The sequence below is a fragment of the Lactuca sativa genome, chromosome 4 (genome assembly GCF_002870075.4).
Source record: "Lactuca sativa cultivar Salinas chromosome 4, Lsat_Salinas_v11, whole genome shotgun sequence".
Classification (NCBI taxonomy): Eukaryota; Viridiplantae; Streptophyta; class Magnoliopsida; order Asterales; family Asteraceae; genus Lactuca; species Lactuca sativa.
Genome location: NC_056626.2, coordinates 81,695,138 through 81,713,808, shown reverse-complemented (window position 1 = coordinate 81,713,808; position 18,671 = coordinate 81,695,138). Strand labels below are relative to the sequence as shown.

At 41.8% G+C, this 18,671-nt stretch overlaps 1 protein-coding gene across 1 annotated transcript; it reads left to right on the top strand.

The window, feature by feature from the left end:
- The first annotated feature begins 253 nt into the window (after positions 1-253).
- On the top strand, positions 254-1,720 carry LOC111894967 (uncharacterized). The gene is made up of 2 exons (XM_023891052.2): positions 254-664; positions 1,123-1,720. Exons 1-2 carry the CDS (start codon positions 386-388, stop codon positions 1,504-1,506), a joined length of 663 nt encoding a protein of 220 aa, XP_023746820.1. The 5' UTR covers positions 254-385; the 3' UTR covers positions 1,507-1,720.
- The last annotated feature ends 16,951 nt before the right edge of the window (positions 1,721-18,671 follow it).

Here is an 18,671-nt window from a genome sequence, read left to right as displayed (position 1 = left end):
TCGGGGATTCAGGTGTCGGGAAATCCAATCTTTTACTACGATTCTCCGAGAACGAATTCAACCTCGAATCCAAATCCAACATCAGGGTTGAACATGCCATCTGTAGCATCGTCGTTGATGACAAGATCATCAAAGGCCAAATGTGGGACACCGCGGGTAAAGAAAGGTATTTTCGTCATTAATTAATATTTGGAATTCCTAGATCTAACACCCTTTGACCCTATCTGTATATATCCAATACAGATATCGAGCCATAACTAGAGCGTATTATCGAGGAGCGGTAGGTGCATTGATCGTATACGACATCACACGTAGTATAACATTTGAAAATGTTCAAAGATGGTTGAAGGAGCTTCGGGATCAAACAGATCAAAACATCGTGATCATGCTCGTGGGGAACAAAATGGATCAGGCTGACTTACGATCTGTCCAAACAGAGGATGCAAAGACATTTGCAGAGAGAGAGAATATTAACTTATTCATGGAAACATCGGCTCTCAACACGTTAAATGTCAACAAAGCTTTTACCAAAGTGTTGACTCAGATTTACCATGTCGTGAGCAAGAAGAAGGATGATAATCATCATTATCATCAAACGGTTGAACCCAAGGGAGAAAAGATTAACGTTGGAGGTCGTAAAGATGTCGAGATCACAAGGGAAAATGTAGGTTTCCTTTTTCCAAAACATACCTTAAATCCTGACATGTTGAGCTTTTCTTAGTATAATAGTTTGCTAGTTCTCATCACTCTTTTCATTGGTTGAATTTTGATATCTCCCCTGATTGCCAATAGAGGCTTACAATCTCTCATAATCATTATAACATTTAGCTAATCACATTCATACGTTATCCGTATTTGCTCCAAAGTGCGTTTGTATTCTGAGTTTATTAATTGCACTATATTAGGTCCCATGCTTTCTTAATTACTTCTCATTTGCAATGTTGCCTTATTATTCGTGAGACATAATGTACTCATTACAATATCCCGGATTCTTTATTTAACTTTAATCCTAATGGAAGTTGTCTCTTTTGCATGCAACTTCTGTTTATGCATGTTTATATATTTCAATTATGATGTATGTATATATTACTAATGAACAATGAACAATGTAATGGGTTGCAGGATTTTGCTATGGCATCAAGAATGTATTTACTAGAAAATGGCTCAACAAATGAGCCCCCAAGACTCTCTAGTGTTGATAACTTCACCATTTGGAAGAACCGTATGATTGGTTTCCTAAACTTCGTTGACAGCAAATTGGTAGAAACAATAAAGGAAGGTCGGCATACTCCTTTAATGGAACGAAGCAGATGGAGTTATGAAGATAAACAAAAAGTTGCCCTTGATGATAAGGCAATGCATATTCTAGGTGTCTCCTTGCCTGATGACATTTATCGTATTGTCATGTATTGTGAGTCAGCAAAGGAAATGTGGGACATTCTGATTGTCCTATTTGAAGGTACCGGTGATAAAGAGGGGGAGACTGAGAAATTATGGTCAGGGTAGTATAAAAAATAATTCCAATAAAATATATTTAGATAAAAAAAAAAAACAATTAAAGAATAAGATGTTGATCAACTCAATTGCATCAAACACAAATATGATACTACATTGATGCTTATTTCGGTAATATATGATCAAGATTCTAAATAACGTTAGGCGTGAATTGGTTGCAATATCAAGCATCAAGTTTTTACGAGTCATAATGGATCATATCGGTTGTAAGGCGTGACTTAAGACTGCAATTATATATATATATATATATATATATATATATATATATATATATATATATATATATATATATATATATATATATATATATATATATTTGTTAAAAGATGACAACAGATACAAGTCTTAGAGTTATGGTGAATTTTTTAGAACGTTGCATGTGATACTTAGATATTAAGTAGGACAAATATAATATTTTGTTGTTTATTTAGGAGATATATGAAATCTCTCCAAAAGTTGTTTTGCATTCCATGGAATAAAATCATTCCATTCACTCCTCGGTTTCTTCATACCATAGACAACGTAAAGATCAACATCATTTCAAGTGTTTAAGATTTGGGAGGAGATTAGAATAGGGTTATACAAAGGTGTAACATTTTAAAGGCTATATGTTATTATGATGTGTGGTTTTTTTTCCAAGTTATGTCCTCCATAAAATAATCATCATGTTAACTTTACATTCTATTAAATATTAATTTAAAGTTGTGTACTAAAAATTGTATAGCTTCATTTCACAGTTCATCTTAAAAGCAATATGCAATCGTAGATTTAAAAAGCTTGGTTCTTAAATACATAATACTAACAAAAACAAAAAACAAAAAAGAAAGGATTATCATATGATAAATCTAACATATCATTTGTCTATAACAACAAGCAAAATAACAACTAATTTCAATATTACATCAATGAAACCCAAAACCTATCACTACCTTGGAACACAATTAAATATTTAAACAACTTAGCAAAAAGATTTCAACAAAATTCAACAAGCAAGCAAGACAACTAGATATTCACATATTGTAACATTCATATTATTATCAATATATTTTATAGAAAAAGTTGCAAAAATGGTCTCTATAGTATGCATTTTATTTTCTGACCAAACTTCGATATCTTTTTTGTTTTCGTAGTCTTTTTAAACTAGTTTTATTGTGTATCTGGTCTTTCGAAAAACTAAAAAGACTAAAATGCATTTCTGATATACTTTTTTATGTTTTATTCTATTTAATTTGAAATTTTATTAATAAAAATTAAAGGGTAACTCTCAATTTGTTCCAGTTCTCATTAACCTCAGCTTTCAACCAAGACCCAGTTGTATCTCTCTCACCACTTACAACCGCCTAATAACGGTAACTTTCCCATGTATCACGCGTGTGTGTAAATACAGCCACGTGTATAGACTTAGTCTTAGTAAAAATTAACATACTTAGCTATGTGCTTGTATTTAGGATTAAGTTGTATCTCTGTGTATATATACCCATCTTATGTAAACATTAAATTCAATCAATATACAGAAGAATTTTTCAGTATTCTTAATTTACATGGTATCCAGAGCCTAGGGTTCTTTTTTCTCTGTCGCTTTCTTCTCACTCATGGCAAACAACAATCCGCTTATTCTTGGTCTTGCTACCAACTCTTCCTTCCAAATTCTTTCAATTAACATCAAATTGGAGACTGAGAACCACTGCCTGTGGCGCACCACGATTGTATCTTCCCTCGAGACCTTCGATTTAAAGTCCTTTGTCTTAGCCCCAAATCCCCCGACTGAAACCCGCCCTATTACTCCTCCAACTGATCCTCCCACCACCGAACCCAACCCTGACTTTCAATTGTGGAAGAAACGAGACCGCTTCGTTCTATTGTGGCTCAAATCACCTTATCTGAGCGTGCGTCAGCCATCGTCGCCCGCGTTACCACCTCTCACTCTGCTTGGACTGCTATTGAGCGGACGTTTCAGGCCCAGACTAAATCCCGTTGCATGTGTATGAGACTCAAACTTCAAATCCTTTCCAAAGGCTCTATGACCATGCTCAAATATGTCGAACAAAAACGAGCCATCGCTGACTCCTTGGCGGAAAACCTTCACCCAATTTCCAGTTATGATTTAATTGGGCATATCCTCAGTGGCCTTGATTCCTCTTATGGCCCCTTCACTGCCGCATATATGGTTAAAGATGACACCTCCAACGTTGATGGCCTTATTGGTCTTCTTCTTCATGAAGAAGCAAGATTGGAACAAGAGCACAATCGATGGCTTGTTGTTCCTTCTCCGGTTCACAACGCTTCCATCCCAATTGCTCTGAATGTTCATCGCACTCCACCGCGTCACCAAGCCTCTGGTTCAACTTCTGCCTCCACTCATTCTCCAGGATCCCGTTATACTGATCCCAATCCTAAACGACGCCGACCACATTGTCAATTGTGTAATAAGCCTGGTCATGAGGCTGTGGACTGCTGGCAACGATCCAACTTAGTGGACTATCCATCATGCAAGCCCAATCCTCGTGCTCCACAGTCTCATCAAGCCCACTTTGCCCAGCAATTTAGTCCTTCTAAAACAATTTATCCAAATTGGTACATTGACACTGGGGCCATCGACCACATTCAACCAGATCTCCAAAACATGACAAATGTTGAGGACTATCAAGGCACCAAAAACTTCAAGTTGGGAACGGTAAACAACTTTTTATTTCGCATATTGGCACATCTACTCTGCACAAACTTCGTCTTCCTACTGTTCTTAATGTTCCACAAATCACCAAACATCTCCTTAGTGTTTCTAAACTAAGTTCAGACAACGATGTCTACTTACAATTTTATCGTACTCACTGTTTTGTCAAGTCATTGCAGGGCAAAACTCTTTTAATCAGGGACGTTAAAGATGTCCTTTATCATGTTTCAACCCCACTACCTAAATCTCTCTCTCTCTCTCTCTCTCTCTATATATATATATATATATATATATATATATATATATCTTCTCCTGTAATGGCACTTTCTGGAGTTTGTACTTCTCTTCATGGCTGGCACAAGAGACTTGCTTACCCCCACACTCCTCTTTTAAAGCGTCTTTTGCATTCGTTCAAGCTTCCAATTTCATCACAACACTTCCCAAATGTCTGCGATTCATGCCAACTGGGAAAGAGCCACCGTTTTCCTTTAAATAATTCTCTTGTCACTTCATTAAAACCTTTTGATTTACTTTATTCTGATGTATGGGGACCCTCTCCGTATTTTTCAATAAATGAAAAACGTTACTTTCTTTTGTTTATTGATGACTGCACCAAATTTATGTGGATTTATTTTTTATCTCACAAATCTGAAGTGCTTCCAACTTTTATCCAATTTCATCAAATGATCAAAACACAATTTCAAACTACCACCAAGAGCCTTCAATCCGACTGGGGAGGTGAATATCGTAGTGTTTCCAAATATCTCACCCATTGAACATCACGTGTTTCCTGTCCTCATAAGCATGAATAGAATGGGGCAGTCGAGCGGCGCAATTGAGTGATCATCGAGAAGGCCCTCACTCTCCTTGCACATTCCTCTCTTCCTCATGTCTTCTAGGAGCATGCATTCAAAAAAGCGACATATCTCCACAATCACACCATAACCCCTTTCTCTAATGCCAATCACCCTACCAAAAGTTATATGCTAAACCTCCTGACTATGCATTCCTTAAAACCTTTGGGTGCCTCTGTTATCCCTTTCTCCGCCCTTATAACAACCATAAATCAATTTCCGATCATTACTGTAACACCGTAAAAATTTAAACAATTTTTTTCGCATTTTTAAAACACATTCCCATTCATATTTATTATAAAATCTCAATGTATCACATCTCAATTCATAAAACATATCCCAAGATCAAAAGAACATATAAAACTCCACGTGTGTGTACGAATCATGATGGCGCCTTCCCGCGATTGTCACTAGTACCTGAAACACACAACACAAAACACTGTAAGCATAAATGCTTAGTGAGTTCCCCAAAATACCATGTATAACACATAGTAGCCACTCGAGGCTATAGCTATGTGGGCCCTTGGGCCCTAACTCTGTGGACCCTCTGGTCCTAGCTCTGTGGACCTTCCGGTCCTAACCCTGATATATACACGGCATAAGTCACATAGAAATAATGCAGTGCAACACATCACATAGATAGCATACAAGATACTCTATCACATAACTCTGGTTACCTACTCAAGGTAAGGTATAGTGAGAAGACTCACCTCGGGTGTCTCGGTAAATCTCTGACTCGGTAAAATCTGGTCTAGCCTGCGCCTAATCACATGGATAAACATTCTAATCAATATCACTCTCAAATGCTATACTAAACTCTCACTTGGCACTCTCAGAAGAGCAAAAGACCATTATACCCCTCCCATGGCTCAACGACCCAAATATTGACCAAACTCTAAAAGTCAACAAAAGTCCCTCTCCGGGTTACGCTGCGCGTACCAGACATGTACGATGGGCGTACCCGACAACCTCATTGAAACGGGGGAACGCGACTCCTACGCCCCGCGTACTTACGCCCGTCGTAACTCCCAGTTTCAGTCTTCTTTGATTTTTGGGTCTTAATCAGTTAAGACTTGCGTCCAAATTCCAGATATGACTTCTCTAATACGACTTAATCCATAAAGTCGGTGACTTTAAGCCTTTGCATGGATGTGGACGTCACAAACACCCAAATCACCCCATTTCCAACCTTTAAAGGTCCATATCTCATGCATGAACAACTTTTGACAACCAAGACTGGATTTTTATCACATAACAACCCTAAATGGGCTAGCATGGGACACATCTCGGCTTCTAAGAGCTCATTAACTCATAAAGCTATCAACTTGAGGACAAAAACCCTAAAACTTCTCTTACAAGGTATGAACAGAAAAGATGTAAAGCTTGAAGTTTTTTACCTCAAAATGAAGCTTATTTCACTGCTAATCTCAGATCTACAAGCTTGAGCTCTAACTCTTCCTTTTCCAAGGCTTTCACTTTGCTCCAAATGGCCAAAAACACACTACAAGGCTCTCCTAGACACTCCCTTGCTATATGAATGAGATTTAGGGTTTAGAAATGATAATGCTCTGGGAAGGGTGGCCAACAAAAGGGCCATAAGGTTGCTTAAATAGGGAGGATCAAGGAATTAGGGTTTCTCTTCTGGGTCGGGTACGCCCGCGTACCTGGCAATCCTTCACGATCAAAACACGGACAAGTATGTTGAGCGTACGCCCCGCGTACCTGCCAACCAAACATCTTCTTATCAAGAGCTAAATATGACAATCATTCAAGGAAGAAGATTCACAAGGTATACCTGATTTTTGAGATGTTACAATTACCTTGTGTCTTTATTGGTTATAATGCTTCTCATAAGGGTTATTTGTGCTACCATGAACCCTCCTCTTGAATCTACATTTACATACATGTAGTTTTCAACAAAGAAGTTTTCCCGTTTTCATCCCACTCGTCTCTCTTTCCTCCTATACTCTCATCACCACTACCAAGCTCTGATGTTACCCCGACACTTTTCATATTAGCCACCAATTTACCATCTTATTCACCACCCCAAACTCCCAAGCCAAGTGATAGTCTTCCCACAGACCCCACTTCTTCAACTCCTTCTACTTCTCCCAAATATCAACATTCAACAGTCAGTTCTCATGCGAAACAAACATGTCCCTCCACTTCTCATTACCGTCCATCCAACACCACAACCCATTCCATGGTTACTAGAGCCCGTTCAAATTCCCTTCATCCCAAGGCCTTCTCCACATCTACTTCTTCTATGTCCCATCTTGAACCCTCCACGTTTAATCAGGCAATTAAGTCCACATGCTGGAAAAATGCCATGCAAAATGAGTATGATGCCCTAATGCAAAATAAAACTTGGTCACTTGTTTCCTATCCCACTAATGTTAATGTTGTAGGCTACAAGTGGATTTACAAGGTCAAACGGAAGTCTGATGGCACGATTGAAAGACATAAAGCCCGTCTCGTTGCCCAAGGCTACAGCCAAGAAGAGCGTGTTGACTACTTCGAAACCTTCAGTCTCATTATCAAACCTACCACCATCTGTCTCGTCCTATCATTGGATGTTTCCAACAATTGGTGCCTCCGTCAACTCGACATCAACAATTCCTTTCTCAATGGCGACTTGCAAGAGGCTTTATACATGAAACAACCCCGAGGGTTTGAATATCCCACCAAACCCAATCACGTGTGTCGACTCCATAAGGCACTCTATGGCCTTAAACAAGCTCCAAGAGCTTGGTTCACGAAGTTAAAAACATATTTGGTCACTCAAGGATTTCATGCATGTTACTCAGACACCTCCCTATTTGTACACCACTCCTCTTCAGTAACTATGTATGTATTGGTCTATGTTGATGACCTAATTATCACAGGTAGTAGTGAAACTCTCGTTACCCGCTTCATTTCAAAGCTCCATGGTGTTTTTCTTTCAAAGACTTGGGGCCTTTACATTTTTTCCTTGGCATCAACATCACACCTACCTCGTCTGATCTAAAAATGAGTCAAGTTGGGTACATTCGTAACATTGTCATTCGCACTCACATGGATGAAGCAACCCCAGTCTTCACGCCTGCAGATAGCCAGTAACGTTTAACCATGCATGGCGATACCTTTTCATATCCAACTCAATATAGACAAGTAGTTGTTCTTTACAATTGCCACCATTACCCGACCTGATATCATGTTTGTAGTAAATTGGGTCTGTCAATATATGCACTCGCCCATAGTGTCACACTGGCAAGCTGTGAACAGAATTCATAGGTACTTAAATGGCACTCTAAACCAGTGCTTACACTTCAAACCCACCACCACCACTTCTCTTCTTGCATACTCCGATGCATGATGGATTTTCGATCACGACGACAGCAGATCACAATATGGGTTTGCAATCTTCCATGGGTCCAATCTCATCAGTTGGACCTCACGCAAACAAAAGGTCATTGCTCGTTCCAGCACTGAAGCAGAATATCGTTTAATTGCTTATACCGTTGCTGACTTGATATGGATTAAGCAACTTATGTCTGAATTGCATGCACCTTTACTGAGCTCCCCTATCTTGTTGTGTGATAACATCGGTTCTATATTCATGACAAAGGATCGGGTAATTCGTACGAGATCTAAACATATTGCATTAGATTTCCATTTCATCGAGATCTAAACATATTGCATTAGATTTCCATTTCATCAAAGAGCAGGTTGAAGCTAAGGATCTCATAATCAATCCAATCTCCTCAATTGATCAGCTAGCGGGCATATTCACGAAGCCTTTGCACAAAGATCAAATTTCAACAATAAGAACCAAGCTCCAAATTCGACCTGACTTTGAGCTTGCAGGGGGTAATAACGGTAACTTTCTCATGTATCACACATGTGTGTAAATACAGCCACGTGTATAGACTTAGTCCTAGTCAGAATTAACATACCTAGCTATGTGCTTGTATTTAGGATTCAGTTGTATCTTTGTGTATATATACACATCTCATGTAACACATACCCATATCATGTAAATGTTAAATTCAATCAATATACAGAAAATTTTTTCAGTATTCTTAACTTACACCGCCACAATCATTTCTCCATTCTTATTACTGTTTTTTATTTTAGTTTAGGTAAAAATAAGCCCAAATCGAGTTCATCTAGAAAGAGAAAACATCAAATTGGTGGTGATGGGCTTAACATCAAGAGACAAGGAGAAGAGTCAAATGTTGCCAATTGGTGACTTGCGGTGAGCTATGACGGTGATGATGGAGCAAAACCAAACGATTCCTAACTGGAAGCGACCCTGGTAACGATGCTGCTATCAAGAAGAGGTTTTCAGCGAGCTGAGAACGAGTGATAATTTTTTTTTCTCTCACCCCTCCCCCTGATCGATTTCAAAAGGGTATGTTCTTTTGATTTTCTGGAGGTTGTTAACATTGTCTTTTTTGCAAGAACAGTAGCAAATGATGCAGATCTGGAACCCCACATCTTCTTCATCGGACAAAAACAGAAGTGGAACCCTCCATCGCCATCTACCATCGATATGGAATGCATATTCTTCATTAGTAAGGTGTGATTTTGTTTGATGGGTCTTGTTGTGTGTGATTTTCTTCATGAAAAAAATTGAAACCTAAACTAGGAAACAACCGATTTACGTTTGGAAACAGTCTGGAATGTCTCAACAATTCTAACGAAGTGAACAGAAAATCTCCATACAAAGAAAACAGTGTTGTGGATTGAAGTTGGGTTTCTATAACAAGCGAGCTCAGATCAAAACTCAAAAGAACTGATGAACGATTTCCGAGATTGGAGAGACAAGATTGCTTCAAATCATAAAGATTATCTCAAGAAACGATATTACAATGGAACTGTGTTCTTTCCGGGAGATGAATGATTTCCAAGTTGAAATGTGTGTGTGAGACCTCTTTTTTTAATGATTAAAATAAATAAATAACTATTAGATTTAAAATAAATAAATAAATAAACTGAAAAATAAATAACTAAGGGTATTACAGTCATTTCAGTTTATTGAAAGATCAAATCTAAAACAAAACTAGCTTAAAAAGACCACGAAACCAAAAAAAAAAAATCAATGTTCGTATTAAACCTCATAAAAATGCACATCACTTGCACTATTTTTGCAATTTTTTGTCTATTTTATATTTATTGTAATAATTCATGAACATTAATTATTAAATGTGTTGTTGACCTTGGGTATATTAACTTGAACATTTGATTATTATTTTTTTAGAATTTTGTGACGTAAATATTATTGCTAACACATATGTATTGTGATGTTTGTTTTATAATTACTATGGTATTTAAATTATATCCAAAGTTCATAAATTTGTATATAATCTACAAATATTTTTAATATCAGTAAATTATAAATTTTAGAACAAAGTACCGAAATTGTTTATTTGGTTTGTCAAAATTATGTGTTTGGACCCTATTTTTTTATTTATTTTTTTATTTTTATTTATTTTTTTTATTTTTTTTGCATTTGGATTGTTTGTACAGTTTTATTTTGTTGTTTTATTCATCCCTGCCAGATAAAAAAAAAAGATTATGCTATCCTTATTATTTATTTTTATTTTTTGTAATTTATTTATTATTTATTTATAATTTTCTAATTAGGGAAAAAAAAACCTTACCCTAACCCACCGAAAACCTTCACCAACACTATCATTAAACACCACCACCACCATCACTTCCCTTAACTGTCACCACCACTACAACCATCGAGCACCACTATTGTCGACACCTACCACCCACACCCACACATACTATGTTTTCTTTACGCATCAACAACACCATTTCCCTTCCTTTCACCAAACACACCTTACCGACCACACCTACAGATTCCGACCAAACATGTAGATTCCGACACCACCAAAAAAAATGTAACATCCTATTATCGATATGTATTCTTGAATTGAACTTATATATTTTGGGTATTAGTCTATTGGGAACAATTTCATGGTATTGGGTATGTTTTGGACCATTGAGCATAGCGTGCTTCCAACCTATGGGCTTAATGGGATTTTAGGGTTTGTTGGCTATTTAAACACACTTAATCCCTTAGGGTTGGATCATTTACAACCTTCATCACCCCCTGAATGTGTGTTCGAATGCGCTAGCCCTTTTCCTCCTATTTCAAGCTTGACTTCCTCCTTGAGAACTTATCCTTCCATGTTTTATACTTTACCTTGAAGATCAAGATTTCTTTTGGAGCTTGGAAGTGAAGAACAAGAGTAGATCCATAAAGTTTACAACTTTTTTGGATATTTGTAAGGAAAAATCTCCAAACTTTCCCTTTTAATTAACACTTAAGGGTACATGCAACCTAATTGGATCTATAGCACCCGATTCCTGATCTAAGGCCTTTATGGTGGATTTTGGTGGTTTGTGATCACAAGAAGGAAGGAAAAGCTTGAAGAGCCAAGAGGAAATCAGAAGATCCTGAGTTTGTGTTGCATATACAGTTCTTTGTAGGTATAAAGTTTATACATTGCTCATTCATGTTCTAGATCCCTTTGGAGTGAATTAGGGCTTTAATGAGCCATTTTTGGTGACCGACTATAAGTGCAAGCATGGTTGAGGCTAAGACTCCAAATCCAAGGTCCTTAGGGGACAACAAGACATAAAGTGGTTGACTTTGGGGCCTTAGAAAGCCCCATGCATTTTAAGAGTTTCTTTTAGAGCCTTTTGAGCTTATTCTCCCATGCATGCACGTAAAGTTTGTAACTTTACGTGCTAGATCGATCTTAGAAGCCTAGATCTATCTTTTGGACAAGTGGTGTACATCAGAAATCGATAAATAAGACTTGAACAACCTCGACTTGGCGAGTTGTTCTTGGGACTCGACGAGTCCGAGGCCTGATTCCCCTTTCTGCTAGGGTTCAAAGGAACCCAGTGAGTGTTAGAATGGTCTTAGAGGGGTCCGGGAGAGTGACCCAACGCATTGGACTTATCCACAGAGCTAGAGTTCATAGGACTCGACGAGTGCATGAGCAGACTCGGCGAGTCCAAGGCAATCTCCCAAATTTTGAAGATGAACTCGATGAGTTGCTCATACAACTCGGCGAGTCAAGGACAGAACTTGTTTGTAGGACGAGGATGAACTCGACGAGTTGTTCATATAACTCGGCGAGTCGGATGAAGGTTCATTCGAGGTTGTTTTAAAAGGAGAACTCGTCGAGTCATTGCTAAACTCGACAAGTAGAAGCGTGAAGAATGGCATATGAAGGGTAGGGACTCGACGAGTTGGAGGCCCAACTCAGCAAGTCAGGTCAACTGGAAGTTGACTTTGACTTTGACTTGGTCAGGGGTAAAATAGTCATTTTACCCTAAGAGAAGTTATCAGTGTCTGACTAAATGTTTTATGGGAATTATAGCCGGAGGACCACCGGAGCAGCAGTCAGACATCTGCGGATCAGCTTTTCAGCAGTCAGCCTTACGAGGTGAGTTACCTTCCAGTAGCGGTGGGTCTACGACCACAATGTCGGCCCACCAGTAGGAGTTGTATGTTAGATGATTGTCTTTGTGATATCATCTAGGTTTGCTACTACCTGATCAGTTATATGCTGGCATGTTATGTTATATGTGATAGTAGTAGAGTTCGGTTGTTAGGACCGAAGGGTAGGTCAAGCACCCCAGATATGTCTGACAGTATGTTATGAGATGTTTACATGCTGGCATGATATGTTATATGTGATAGTAGTAGTAGGAGGGGAATAGTCCCTAAGTTCGGTTGCTAGGACTGAAGGGTAGGTCAGCACCCCAGAATGGCTTGACACGGGTAGGTTAGCACCCTGGAATGGATTTACACGGGTAGGTCCGCACCCCAAAATGGTCGTACCGGGTAAGTCGTACACCCCAGAAATGCCCGGCAGTATATATGTTATATGATTGTATGGTATGTGGTACGATAGGGGAACTCACTAAGTTTCGTGCTTACGGTTTACAGTTTTGGTTTCAAGTACCTCTTCAGCAAAGGGGAAGGAGCTAGCGTGATAGCTGCACATCATACACACTCTCATTACCTTCCGCATTATGAGATATTCTGGGATTGTCCTCTGACATGATATTATTTTCAGTATTTGAGTTTTTAGACATGATACATTGTTTATGAGATGATATGATTTCACATTGTTACTTACAAACGTTCTGCAAATCCATTAAGTAAAAATGAAATTTCTGGACGTGTAATTTAGGTTGTTACAAGTTGGTATCAGAACCCTGGTTTGAGGGATTCAGACACACCCTCGGGGATGTCTGGACTCAAACCGAGGGATTAAAAGATTATTACAAAGAAAATGGTTTTCTAAAAGCCAAGTTAAAATTTTGTAAGAAATAACAAGGTGTGTGATGTGCGTGACCAGCCGAACTCAAGTAAGTTTTTCCCCAAAGTACCCATACAAGTTTATGTTATGATTATCAGTTTCAGTAGAACATCATGCTAGATTAGGACTAAGGATCTATGAAGGATGCCTTATGTGCCTGTTATATATGCTCTTGAGTTGCATGATAGTTTTGATTAGACAGAGATAGGATAGCCTGCTTAGGTTATGCCTGATTACATGATCTTATATCGCATGCTAGTACAGATTCTTGTATGTGGATAGAATTGCTTGAGCTTGTTTCCTTTTTGTCTGAATGTTGCTTGCTTTGTGCTATGTGGGACTCGGAGTGATGGGAGTTAGCTGTTAGGTGGGTACGTTAGGTCACATGCTATCAGGGTTGTATAATCTCATAGTGTTGGATTTAACCCTACTGCGTAGCTCTTGTTTGAGTCTTAACTGTTATGGGGGTGATTCCCTTAATCGAAGGATTATCTGAGCCTCGTGGCATGTGACTATATCCATATGGTGGCTAATTGGCATTGAAAGGAGGCCTTCAGCAACTGAAGGCTAGTTTGGGTGGAGTTTGAGGTACCCTAGGGCAAGCCTAGGATGAGAGTAGCAGAGATCAGTAGTAGTAGTAGAATGGATTTGGTGGAGTTAAGGCAGTTCTTGAGGAAAGTAAGGATAGATGTGGAAGGTAGTATGGACCCGTACTATTGAAAGCAGAGGATCCGTACTTGAGTCGAGGAAGGCTGAGACGAGACCAGGAAACTTGTCATAGATGTGATCCCTCTAGATGTATCAGTATCACTGACAAATGTCATTATGTTTGCAGAATGGTGGTACTATGTCCGAGGCCAACAGTTGGCAGTTCACGAGAGGTATCGGGTTTAGGTTCAGGTTCCGAACCAGTGGATGAGAGGCTACGCGAGTTCATCACGTCCGAGATCACTAGAGGCATCCTTGATGCGACCCCAGTCATCTTTGGGTCGATCAAGGAAGGGATTATCGAGCTGATGGAGGATCGTCTCAGGGCGTTCAAGAGTGACATGGCTATCATCCAGTTAGGGTCATGCACACTGTCCTTTAAGGACTTCAGGGGCAGTGGTGCGTCGGATTTCCATGGAGCGAAGGACCCCATTGTGGCCAGGCGGTGGATGGCAGACATTGTGTCTGCACAGTTGACCAGCTTCTGCCCTGAGGGGTTGAAGGTGAGATATGCAGCAGGGTCCTTGAGAGATAGGGCCAGAGATTGGTGGGAGTCGGTTGGTGACTCTTTGGGAGCCTCGGCTATTGAGGCTATGACATGGCCGGATTTTGTGACCCAGTTCAAGGCTGAGTTCTCACCTGCAGTGGAACTCCAACAGTTGGCCCGGGAGTTCTTGGATATGAGGCAGACGACTGAGACAGTGGCAGGGATCACCGCCAAGTTCCGGGGGAGGGCGTTACTGGTTCCCCGGTATACGGTAGATGTGGACATGAGGAGGACCCGCTACCATGACATGTTGCGAGCCGACATTCGGGAGCATGTTAGTTTTTCAGCTTGCCCTACCCTGGATTCCATGATTTCTAGGGAAAGGGAGAGGGAGATTGATCTGGAGCACGTCCAAAAGAGGAAGGTAGAAGAGGGGCAGGCGACTGGGGCTTCGGGGAAGAAGCTCAAGGGATCAGATGGTAGGCCGAAAGGTCAGTCAGGACAAGGCCGCTGCAGGAAATGCGGCAGGCCACACGAGGGGGCGTGTAGGTTGGGATCATTGGGCTGCTACAAATGCGGCAAGATGGTGCATTACAGCGGGGATTGTACCGCCCCTGCACCCACTATTCATACATCCAAGTTGTTGTGTTTCCACTGCAACCAGAGGGGTCATAAGAAGGCCAATTGCCCCCAGTTGATAGCAGCAGCGCCAGTAAAGGCGCCAGCTCTAGCGACCCTACGGATTACTGATGGACGGCAGGACAAGGTAGAGGCTCTAATGGTGAAGAGCCAGGCCTTCCAGTTGACTACCGAGGAGGCACACGCCGCACCCGATGTGGTGACAGTTATGATTCTTCCAACCTGATCTATTTATATGATGGTTATGATATTTATATATGCTCTCTCTCTCTCTGTGTGTGTGTGTGTATATATATATATATATATGTTTAGGATCGTTCCATGTGAACGGTATACCGGTTCAGGTGTTGTTTGATTCGGGCGCTACCCGATCGTTTGTTTCTCTTGCGCTTAGCAAGAAGTTTCTCTAGTCTTCGGGCATGTTGGATTCCCTCTAGAGGTCGAGATTGTGGACGACCGGCCTGTGCGAGCGTCAGAGGTCTTCCGGGATTATGTTTTGAGGTTGTTCGAAGAGCGTTATCTAGTGGTTTTGGTTCTCATACCATTGAGGGGGAACAAGGTTATTTTTGGTATGGATTGGCTAAGCCCCAATGGGCCAGTGATCGATTGCGAACAGCAGTTGGTGCGGATCAGGACCCCAAGGGGGAGAGCTGGTGATCCAGGGCGAGAGGCCACAGCGAGGACCAGCTTTATGTTCAGCAGCGAGAGCGAGGCGCTACCTTAAGAAGGGTTGCGCAAGATTTGTCGCATATGTTATGGATACCCGGGAGGCGACGGTGGGCGATGTCCCCGTGGTATGAGAATTTGCGGATGTATTCCCTAAGGAGTTTCCTGGGATACCTCCGGAGAGGCAGGTGGAGTTCAGGATCGACCTCGTCCCTGGTGCAGCTCCGATAGCCAAGGCACCGTATCGGTTGGCTCCTCTTGAGATGTCGGAGTTGTCTACACAGCTGCAGGAGGTGTTTGCCAAGGGAGTCATCAGACCGAGCAATTCACCATGGGGAGCACCCAATCTATTTGTGAAAAAGAAGGATGAGTCGCATCGGATGTGTATAGATTATCGGGAGCTGAATAAGGTAACGATGAAGAACCGTTACCCACTCCCGAGGATTGATGGCGTCTTTGACTAGCTACAGGGAGCATCTTGGTTCTCCAAGATTGATTTGCATTCAGGGTATCACCAGATGAGGGCTAGAGAGGAAGATACGTAGAAGACTGCTTTTCGGACACGTTATGGTCACTATGAGTTCGTGGTGATGCCTTTCGGGCTCACCAATGCTCCTGCCGCGTTCATGGATCTCATGAACCGCGTATGTAGACCGATGTTGGATCTGTCTATGATAGTATTCATCGACGATATCTTGGTTTAATCCAAGATGCAGGAGGAGCACGAGGAGCATCTGCGAGAGGTTTTGGAGACCCTGCGGAGGGAGAGCTTGTACGCCAATTTCTCCAAGTGTTAGTTCTGGTTGCACGAGGTGCAGTTTCTTAGGCATCTTGTCAACCAGGACGGTATTCTGGTCGACCCATCCAAGGTAGAGGTCGTGATGAGATGGGAGGTTCTGAAGTCTCCATCTGAGATTCGGAGTTTCCTAGGATTAGCCGGCTATTATCGGAGACTCATCCATGACTTCTCCAAGATAGTTGTATCCTTGACACGGCTGACGAAGAAGGCCGTAGTCTTTCGTTGGGGGCCTAAGCAGTAGGTTGTATTTGAGACATTGAGACAGAGATTGTGCGAGGCACCAATCTGATCCCTGCCAGAGGGCATGGAGGATTTTGTTGTGTACTGCGATGCGTCCATCTCAAGCTTGGGCGCGGTTTTGATGCAGAGAGGGCATGTCATTGCTTATGCTTCGAGGCAGCTGAAGTCTCACGAGGCGAACTACCCGACCTATGATTTGGAGCTGGGGCGGTTGTTTTTGCCCTCAAGATTTGGCGTCATTACCTCTATAGGTTTCGTTGTACCATTTAGACGGACCACAAGAGCCTGAGGTATCTCATGGACCAGCCGAATCTAAACATGAGGTAGCGTCGATGGTTAGATGTGGTGAAGGATTACGATTGCGAGATCCTCTACCATCCGGGGAAGGCCAATGTTGTGGCCAACATGCTTAGCCGCAAGGCAGCGCCGATCAGGGGTATCTGTATGAGGATGACTGTGGTGGCTCCGCTGTTGGAGGGAATCCGAGAGGCCCAACAGGAGGCTATGAAGGAGGAGCACCGGAAGTGCGAGCGTATTGTGGGACAAGTTTCCTCCTTCGACTATGATAGTCGAGGATTGTTGACCCTTAACCGTAGGGTGTGGGTCCCCTATCATGGAGGCGTGCATCATATATTGATGGAAGAGATGCACAAATCCCGATTTTCCATTCATCTCGGGGCGACGAAGATGTATAGAGATCTTCGTCTTGATTATTGGTGGCCCTGCATGAAGCGGGATGTAGCATGGTATATGGAGCGGTGCTTGACCTGTAGGAAGGTCAAGGCCGAGCACCAGAGGCCACATGGCAAGATGCAGCCGTTGGATATTCCCATGTGGAAATGGGAAGATATTACCACAGACTTCATCACCAAACTTCCCAGGACCGCACAGGGAGTGGATTCCATATGGGTCATCGTGGATCGGTTGACCAAGAGCGCCCATTTTATACCGATCCAGGAGAGTATATCGGCCGAGAAGTTGACCGACAATTACATTCGAGAGGTGGTAGCTCGGCATGGAGTGCTAGTCTCCGTGATTTCTGACAGAGATGTGTGATTTACTTCCAGCCTTCCAGGTTCTGGAAGAAATTCCACGACGAGTTGGGTACTCATCAGCACTTTAGCACCGTATTTCACCCGCAGACGGATAAGCAGAGCGAGCGGACCATCCAGACTTTGGAGGACATGCTGCGAGCGTGTGTGCTAGACTTCGGTGGGAGCTAGGACACTTACCTCCCATTGGCTGAATTCTCCTACAACAACAGCTACCACACGAGTATCGATCGTCCTCCCTTTGAGATGTTATACAGGAGGAAGTGCAGGACCCCGATATGTTGGGGTGAGATTGGCCAGAGGGTTATGGGGAGCACCGAAGTGGTGCTCAAGACGACAGAGAGGATTCAGCAGGTCAGGAGCAGGCTCCAGACTGCACAGAGTCGGTAGAAAAGCTATGCCGACAAGCACCGTTCAGACTTGGAGTTTCAAGTCGGGGACATGGTTCACCTGAAGGTGTCGCCTTGGAAGGGCGTCATCCAATTCAGGAAGCGATGCAAGCTGGGCCCCAGGTATATCGGGCCTTTCAGGTTTTTAGTCCGGGTGGGAAGGTGGCATGTCAGCTGGATCTGTCAGCCAAACTCAGTCAGATCCACAACATTTTCCATGTCTCCCAGCTGCGGAAGTGTCTGGTGGAGGACTCGGAGGTGGTGCCCCTAGAGGATATTCAGGTTGATGACATTCTAAACTACATTGACCGGCCT

What these genes read in the sequence shown, in the direction of transcription:
- LOC111894967 (XM_023891052.2), top strand. Translation starts at nt 386, where the DNA reads ATGCTCGTGGGGAACAAAATGGATCAGGCTGACTTACGATCTGTCCAA. An exon ending in TCGAGATCACAAGGGAAAAT is followed by an intron (nt 665 to 1,122) that starts GTAGGTTTCCTT and finishes AATGGGTTGCAG; the next exon opens with GATTTTGCTATGGCATCAAG.